General features: G+C 42.5%; 1 protein-coding gene across 1 annotated transcript in view; it reads right to left on the minus strand.

The window, feature by feature from the left end:
• antxr2a (ANTXR cell adhesion molecule 2a) overlaps positions 1 to 8,552 on the minus strand; it is a 47,606-nt gene extending 39,054 nt beyond the window's left edge. Inside the window, exons 1-4 of the mRNA XM_056591703.1 lie at positions 8,138 to 8,552; positions 7,645 to 7,716; positions 2,753 to 2,824; positions 2,449 to 2,530 (exon numbers count right to left, since the gene is read on the minus strand). Of these exons, the coding sequence (XP_056447678.1) occupies positions 2,449 to 2,530; positions 2,753 to 2,824; positions 7,645 to 7,716; positions 8,138 to 8,259 (348 nt within the window). The 5' untranslated portion in view covers positions 8,260 to 8,552. The remainder of the gene's footprint in view (positions 1 to 2,448; positions 2,531 to 2,752; positions 2,825 to 7,644; positions 7,717 to 8,137) is intronic.
• Between the last annotated feature and the right edge of the window lie 1,019 nt (positions 8,553 to 9,571).

Raw genomic sequence — 9,571 nt, forward strand, 5'->3', positions numbered from 1 at the left:
ATAGTTATTCACGACTTGTTTCAAAAAGTAACTGAGTTAGTATCTGAATTACTCTATAATAAAAGTAACTAGTGTAACACTGCTGAAATTGGACGACAGCATCTGTCAATCGAAACCCCTGAGCCAATTGGATGCAGTCAGCAGCCAACAGGCATCTACCCCTTTCCCCAGGTGAACTAAATCACCTAATCAAGGAGTCAGTCAAAAGGCAGCAGGACACTGTTATTTCAAAAACTAGTCAAGGACACCTTTTGAAAGAGAAACTTCTGTTTTCAACCCTGAACACAAAGCCAAACATACCTTTCCTCAGCCCCTGAGGAGCTTATGTGCTTGTGATTTGTTTACCTGTTTGCCTAAACAGCCCTATTGCCGGAGCAGAGAAGATGGCGAACTAAAGGAGCAACTTGAAAAGACTAAACAATTCCCTCAAAAGGCAGCACTCAAGCCTGGCTGTCTGGTGTGGTAGGATTTCCCCTACCTTAGCAAACATTTGAACTATTCGAACATTCTGCACACGCGACAAATCAAATAACTGCAGAACATGAAATGTGTTGGGTGTATTGATTTATGTTTGGTTTATTGATTTACGAATACAATTGGGATTGTTTATTCTGTATGGAGGGTAAAAGGCGCCCTTAAGACTAATTGTGAACAACCTTATGAATCGGTTAATTGAAGGCCTATTTTATTTTGTAATTGAACTTGGAAGTGAACTTTGAAAACAAAACCGGTTACCAACATTCTGTGTCGTGTGTTTCATTAATTCTCCACCAGCTCAAAGTCTAACCTACATTAGGCCCAGTACACATTCATTTGTTACACTTTGGTTATTTGATAACTAATTATTTATAAATATATATTTTATTGAAAGTACATTTTGTATCCTCAGTGTTTCACTAGTTTACACAAGAATTTGGATTTTTTCTGAGCAGTTTTCACTTGGCCTTAATGTGTTAAATGGTTGAAATGCCCATTCAAGGCCCTGATATATTTCTAACTCAATTTTAAAAGCTCAGAACACTACAGAAAATGTCAACTTTTCATCGGATTGCTCCGGATTTGCCATTTCTGCTGTGTGTGTGTGGTGTGTGGTGTGTGGTGTGTGGTGTGTGTGTGTGAACTGGCTCAGATAATCGCTTGTCTTGTTAACCCATCCGGTCTCCTCACTAGCATTTTGTGTGTGGCGCCAGGGGTGCGTTCGGATTACGCAGTTTATTCAATCAATTCATCGTAACTCACTGCATTTAACGTACGGTAATGGCGGCGTAATGATGGAAACAGTAATTAGTTAGATTACCCAGTTACTGAGAAAATAATTGTTACCCAACGCCCTTCTTTTAAACGCCGTTATTACAAACACCGCTAGTTACCACAATAACGACACGTTAATACTGAAATCAATGAGTCAGGGTAACGGGACAAATTAGTACTGGCATAATAGTAAAGTACTAGTTAAAACGGGACCATCTACTTCTTAACGTTATGCGTTAAAAGTGGTCATATAATGCCATTCATAATTAAATTTTGGCGAACTGCTAGAATAGTTTAACAGGTTTCAATGTTGTAAATACACCATTTTATTCTCATTGTTCATTGCTGAAGAACTGCTTTCACCCTTGGTCAGAAAGGCTCAGTTTTAGCTCATGCCTCTTTAATTCAAATGTCACTTAGGTTGTAAGACCATTGATACCCACTGATTCTTCATTTTGTCTTCTTTTAGAAGGCCATATTTAGGGGATTTGCATTCGCACAAAGGAAAATAGCCTCTTGACATGCATGTGGGGGCACGGTTCCAGTCCCCCCACATGCATGGAACACCCTCCACATCCAGGTCCCTGTTAATTTCACTCACTGAATCCCCCTGCCCTTCAGAACAACGTTTAGAGAGCGGACTATGAACCTCCGGGTCGTAGAACTGAATAAGAGTCATTGTGTATAACATGTAATGATACAAATGTCTAAAATAAAATCAGAACAGGGAAGTTTCAGTATACCCCGGGACCCAAATAATTATGTCTTGTGTGGTAAGTAATTTTAACCACTGTTTCTTTGTTTTGTAATCTTTTGGAAGGCCATGTGAAGGGGATTTGCATTCGCACACAAGACAACAGCTTCTCCTCGACATGGCGCTAACGGAACCAAACTCCACCAACAACCGCGCTAGCTAGCTTAGTGAAAGCGTGCCAAACTAGCCGCGAGGCGGGACCTCTCACTTCTGTGATTTGGTAACATATCAAATGCAGGAAATGCAGACTGCAAGCGAGCTATTTCTGGCAAGTTCAAGATGGGTATTTTTTGGGGAAAAGAGTTACTCCCTTTGCCCTGGAGCTTTGTAGCTTAGCAGACCTTATAAAATGATAAAAAGGCTCTAACACACTAAAACTAAACTAAAGAGCATGATGTGACCCCTTTAATAATGACACTGTTTATTACTACTGCTTTACTTACCGCTGCCATTCCTTCATGCATGTATGTTTCTCCTGCGGGTTTTACGGCTTTAAGATCAAGAAGCCCCTGTTCAATCTTCGCCCTGCAAACACACTATCGGTGATTCACTTGAACTGTCTGTTCACTACTGTTGGTGCTTACTATTTATGCTGCACTAGTCTTGCAGCACTGATTTCATTCTCGTTATAAAATACACATACATTTGTCTTAGTCAAAGGATCTCACTGGATATTTCATCTATCTATGCTAGTGCTAATTGATGCAAGTAGTGCTAAATGGTCCCTTGGGAACAGGGATATGCTACCTGTCACTGGTGAGAGACAGGAGAACCTTGGCCTGGCTGGAGAACACGATGAAGGACAACCTAGTATGTGGGCTGAAACACAAGATAAACTCAACCACACGTTAACAAAACATAGAAACAATTCAACATCAGAACAACACAACCTCAGAACAACACATCAGCTCGGCAAGGGCATGTCTAGAAAGGTTCTCGGGTTGCACCTGCCCCACAAAAATGTGAGAGCCACTAAATCTAAGGGTCTACTAAATCTGGCAGTTGATAGGATTGGACTTCCATCGATTCTATCAAAATCTTGACATCGTGAAAAAAAATATCTTGGTCAAAGAACTCTACAGCACATTTCTTGAACTACTACACAAGACAAAACACACATGCACATATCTATTACACACATTACTTTACACACATCACAACACTCTACACACACACTGAACGATTGAGGTGTGATTCTATTCATCCGGTTGCATTTCATGCACCCATCACAGTAACCATTTTAACTACTGCATTAAAACCAACAGGAGGAATAAAATATCACACCTCAGTCCTTCCTGTCCACTAATATTAGAATGTGACTTCATGTTCACACTTCCTACCAGCACATTCAGTGATTCCTCAATACACTGACGGGAAGCAGGTTGTGAGTCACATGCCAACCATTGCTGTGTATCTGAGTGTAGACAGCCATAGACATACATTGATGACACATTGACTGCTTCGACCCGTTGCTGCCATACATCAATTTCCCCGCTATATTAAGAGCCCAAGCTTTACTAACCATAAAAAGCACTGACATTTCTGAGTATTTTTTGAATTCATATTAAATCACATACATATTATCTGTAAGGAAATATATCAAATATCAACAAAAATAAATGCCTGATGATAAACCGTTGAATAGAAACGTCTAGTTAAAAAAAATCGTTTGAAGCACTTTTTATCTAGAAGAAACGCAGCTACCAGGTTTACTAGTGTTCAGGCCCGTCTTGTCCACTGCAATATTGCCGCCATGTTGACATAGGTTACAAAAGACCAATGCGGCATCTATGTATCTAAAAAAATAATAATTATATATATACGGTATATATACACAGAGAACACATCACACCTGTCCTCCGTGAACTCCATTGGCTTCCAATTAAACACAGAATCAACTACAAAATCTTACTCATCACCTACAAGGCCCTCAACAGCCTAGCCCCCCCCTACCTTGCCGACCTCCTCCATCACCACGCCCCCTCCCGATTCCTCAGGTCCAATTCTGCCAACCTGCTACAAGTTCCACGGACTGAGCGACGGACTTGGGGTGATCGGGCCTTCTCAGTTGCTGCCCCCACCCTTTGGAATTCACTCCCCTCCCACATCAAAGTCTCTCCAACCCTCTCTTCTTTCAAATCTGCCCTCAAAACATACCTTTTCACACTAGCCTTCCCCACCTAACTCCCACCTTATTCTTCATGTTTAACCTGTTTTTCTTTTATTCCTAGTCTGTCTTACATAGTTTTGATAGGGTAATATGTAAAGCGTCTTAGAGTACCATATTAAGCGCTATATCAATTTCATTTATTATTATTATTATTATATATAGTAGAAAGCCACCACGCAACCTGGGATCTGAGCTGGCATAGACTGTGACTCAAGATAGTTTAGACTAATCTTATCAGCTTCTAGTCACAGCACAGCTGCTCCACAACCTACAGTACATGTAGCTTTCAGGTGTTCATATGTCCAGCTAGCATTGTTTATTATCAATCTGAATGCCCTCCGTTTGGTCAACAGTTTCATTGTTCTTTAAAAAAGACACACAACCAAACATACAAACATTACAAAATAACACACACTCCCCACCAAGTACAGCGTGTCTCTGACAGGAAGCCAGAAAGATGCATTGTGGGTCTTCAGATGCGACAGGCGTCCAGAGCATAAGGAGAGGTGCTGATATTTCTCTCCCACGGGACACATGGCCTGGCTGCAACCCTCCCCCACGGAGCCGCTAACGTAGCTGCTAACATAGCACAGTCCTTAAGCCACATGGCCAGACTTGGCTTGCAGCAGACGAATATACATCTACATCCTGCCTCCAAAGTCGCACTTGGGCTGAAAGCTACACATCGACACACACAGAAGGAATCACAGCCGCTTATTGGCTTTAGATTCATATTAATGGAGAGACAAAGACTGTAGCTCGAACTCTGGACTGAGCTGGTAAAGACCAAACCACGACCAGTGTTGGGGTTGGAAGCACAGTGGTGGTGGAGGTGGTGGTGTTGAGAGTGGTGTTTGGGGTGGATGCATAGTAGTGGTGTAGGTGACGATAATAGTGGTCGAGGTGGCTAGGGATGAATGGTTGTGGTGGTGGTGGAGGTGTTGGAGGTGGATGTATGCTGGTATTGGTAGTGGTGGAGGTGATGCTGGTGGTGTTTGGAGTGGATGCATGGTAGTGGAGTTGGGTCTAGTGGTGGAGGTGGGGATACTGTTGGGGGTGGACGCATGGTGTTGGAGGTTGAGGAGATAGTGGTGGTAGGTGAAGAGGTGTAGGTGTTTGGGGTGGATGCATACCGGTGGTGATGGCGCTGTTAATGGTGGATACATGGTGTTGGATGGGGGTATATGCATGGTGGTTGGTGGTGGTGTTTTGGGGGTAGATGGGTGTTGTGTTAGGGGTGGATGCATGTGGTCTGTGGGCGTAGCTCCGGCGCTGAGTGGTGGAGGACAAACACCACCCCCCCTTCCGCTCTCCCAGCCCAGAGACGGCTGCTGCTCCACCCACTGCCACATGGTGCCTCTGCTATTTTCTCCAACCAAAGCGCTCGGACCGGCTGGAGCTGGCAGTCCGACGCTCGCAGGACCGAGAAGAAGCGACAAGACTTCATTTCTTTTTTTTATTCACACACAGACGGAGCAGGCGTGAGCTGCTAAGTCTTCACATGTGTGACAGAACTAAACATTTAGAACCCAACCACTTGGCCAGAATAACGAATTTTAAAACACAAAGAACAGGAAGACTGTGATGGGGGATTTCTTCAGAGGGACCGGCCTTCAAGTCTTCAGTAAGGTTCAACTAATTTGAACATGTCAGTGTTTACACGCCTCGCAGGTATATATATATATATATACACAGGGGTTGACACTAACGGTTGCCCGCTTGCCTGGGGCAAGTAAAAAAAATGTTTGGGCAAGTTGAGATTTTTTCTGGTTGCCCGAACGGGCAAGTGGATTTTGGGTGGATGTTAATATAAAAGCTATTTATTCAAATGTTTTTAGAAACTGCAGAACAACCTATTGTTCCGCAAAACCACACAATATAGAAGTATTTGCAATTGATCCACACGCTGTCTTCTCTTCTCTCGGAAAGCGAGTTAACAGACACGCATCGCTTCAGTGCGAATATAGCCCCGCCTTCTGTCACTCACTCGCAGTGCGGTCTCTGGCAGTGATTCGCTAAAGGTTAGCCAACACAGCTAGCATCTCAAGTGAAGCACCTCCGCGAACGGTTTAGGTATAAGTTAAATGGAGTAGTGATGGAGGAGTGCAGTTTGGAAGTACTTTGGATTGAGGCAAATTATCAAGGAAAGTCAAGAACACGGTTTTGTGTTTCATAACTGTGCACATGCGCACAGCAATAGCGATCTTTTTCACGAAATTGGACCCTCACCAACTACTGTATATATTACATGAAAGCTGAGCCTCCACTTATTCCAACAGTCCAAACCATATCATTCTGTGACTAAAACTCGCAAATAACAACTTAAGAAGAAACGTCCCCTTTTCTTTTAACAACCAAAAATGAAGTATTACCTTTGTGATTTTTGTCCACAAAGTTGATTCTGATCGAATAAAACCGCCATAAACAGATTATCCAGTATCTGGGCCAAATTTTGCAACTTAACATGGTGTTTTCAATCAATGAATAAGAGAAGGTTTCTTAGGAAATAGGTAAATTGCCTTCAATCAGAAAACATATTCTTCAGTGCAATCTAGTGGCCATATATTTATTTGCGAGTGTTTGGCTTGGTGCATTCGATTGCCCTGAACTTTAAATAGAGGTGTCAAGTGTCAAAATTGTAAGATATCTACCTTATTTGTGTCTCATAGTAAGACAGCGCTCCCAACTGTTAACGACCAACTGATACTGATAATTATTTCAGGTGGAAATGTTATCTTCCACTTATGCTGTGTTCCATGGCTTTATTCACTTTAACCAAGTATTATCCCCATTGAATATTTCACTTGCACAACAATCTTTCTTTTGGCCCAAAGATGACATTATCGCCCTTGCAGTTGTGGAGATATAATCTCTTTACTTTGGGTATGTTCTTTCCTGAAAAAAACGTTTCCCCTGATATCGAAAATGGTATAGAATATCGATCTTTTTCCAGGAATAGTGTTGAAGTTAGAAAATCCAGTATCGTGACTGACAACCCTACTAGAAACGCGATTGTGATTATTCAGTTAGAGCTACAAGAAACTTGAAAGTTAAAAAAGACATATCTTTGCTACTACCTCTGACATTTAGTTATGTACATTTGCATCAAATCATGCAGGTCTACATATAACTTGGCGATAGCTTGCAACTGTGGACTGAAATCACTTCATGGCACGATGTGACCGCTCGATAAATAAGTAAACGAAGAGAAGTTTGTTATTTTTTAAACACGTGTGGAAGCTAACATTCAGCTTCAGTCTGAGCTAGGATGATTTTTCTGAGCCCCCCCAAAACCAGGCCGGGTGCCTGGCAAAAAGAGGCCCGTTCACGATTCTGATTATTATTTGGGCAAGTGAACATTACATTCGGGCAAGTTGAACCTGACCTGTACTTGCCCGATGGGCAAGTGCTTTTGAAACCTTAGTGTCAACCCCTGTATATATATATCCTGTGATGTCATGTGACTCACCTGACAAACCGCTCCGTCAAATTCTTGACGAAGGAGTAGATCTCCCCCCACTCATTGTCCACGCTGCCAGACCTGTGGAGAGAGGAGAGGACAGGATGTTGAGCAACACACTGACTGTTAACCAGAATGTTTCATAACCCGGGCTCACGTCACAGCCAAACTGCACTATGGCTGTTTTTGGTTGTCTGCTGGTTAACAGGATGTAATTTGTCTACGGGTAGGTTTGTGATGTGGTGAAATAATAACAATAATAATGTTGTAAACATTATTTTTCAGTTGCTAGTGTGACACACACACACACACACACACACACACACACACACACACACACACACACACACACACACACACACACACACACACACACACACACACACACACACACACACACACACACACACACACACACACACACACACACACACACACACACACACACACACACACACACACACACACACACACACACACACACACACGTTTCTTGACTTACTTGTCCAGAACAAAGTACAGGTCGTAGGCTCCATGACACGACGCCTCCTCCGTGGCGGTGGACGAGATGAGGACCGTGAGGACTGCAGCGGTCACTACAGTCCAGACAGCTAGAGTTCTCATGCTCTTCAGTATATAGTTTTATATATAAAGGTACTCACTCAGAGAGGAGAAAGACGGGACCGCACGTCTTCCGCGATGCAAGAAAGATACTAAACAAAGTCCCTCTACCCCGCCTGATAACTGTTTGTGAAATACAGGAAAGTTACTGGAGTTACACCATAACTGTACTACGTAGTCTTCGGGCTGAGTCACTATTGATCAGGGTTAATGTCGATATTCACTACAGTAAATAACTTCCTGCTCGGTGGTGAACATCCCCGTCGCACATTTTCCAAAGTTTATCTTTCAGGGTCCTCGGGTGCGCATGCGCCGTGAAGTTCAAGTTCAGTTTGGTTCACAGCTTTGTTTATGTTTATAATTTAATAAATGTAGTCTAATGTATAATTAATTTCAAAGGTTATGAGTAAATCAAAATCAGATTATTGCCGTTGTTCGCCATTTAACGAATCTAACGTTTTGTTTAATTGAGTTTGAACAAATCTGTGCTTTCTGATTCATTAATATTATTCCGGGCTGTAGGCCTATGGATGAACGTCTCTTTGATCTGTGAGTCGGCCACGATAAATGTGAAGGCGGGAAGAACCAGAATCTACTATTGATTTAGTCTTATTTGATTTTACTGAGTAAAAAAACAAAAACATCATTAGGCTATTAAGTCCTCTAATGTCTGACCTTACATAAAATCCCTTGTCTTCAGCCCGTATGAAAGCCATAATGGGATACAACACACCCAGCCCACTCAACCACTACATTACTGCTGTTGGTGCCTATAGGAAGTGAGCAGCTATTCACCTGTCTGTCTGTCGGTCGGTCGGTCGGTCGGTCGGTCGGTTGCTCTGTCTGTCTGTCTGTCTGTCTGTCTGTCTGTCTGTGTCTCTCTCTCTTTCTCTCTCTCTCTCTCTCTGTCTCTCCGTATATTTGGTGGCTTGACGTTCCTCAATTAATGAGTTTATTGGCTATAACGCACCATCAGACCGAAGGAGCAGTTTAATTCTCTGGTGAATTAAGAGTGTATTCGGTATTTTAATTAGGATGTTAATTCTCGTCTTTCTACCTGAGTGAGTGCGTAGCCACTGTGACCCTTTACACTCTCTCTCTCTCTCTCTCTCTCTCTCTCTCTCTCTCTCTCTCTCTCTCTCTCTCTCTCTCTCTCTCTCTCTCTCTCTCTCTCTCTCTCTCTCTCTCTCTCTCTCTCTCTCTCTCTCTCTCTCTCTCTCTCTTTCTCCTGAAATATCTTCGTAATTTGTTAAATATATCCCTACATCCGATAGCTTTCACTGGGGAGCTATTGTTTATGTTTTCTAAGAGAAAA

The sequence above is a fragment of the Gadus chalcogrammus genome, chromosome 6 (genome assembly GCF_026213295.1).
Source record: "Gadus chalcogrammus isolate NIFS_2021 chromosome 6, NIFS_Gcha_1.0, whole genome shotgun sequence".
NCBI classification, from domain to species: Eukaryota; Metazoa; Chordata; class Actinopteri; order Gadiformes; family Gadidae; genus Gadus; species Gadus chalcogrammus.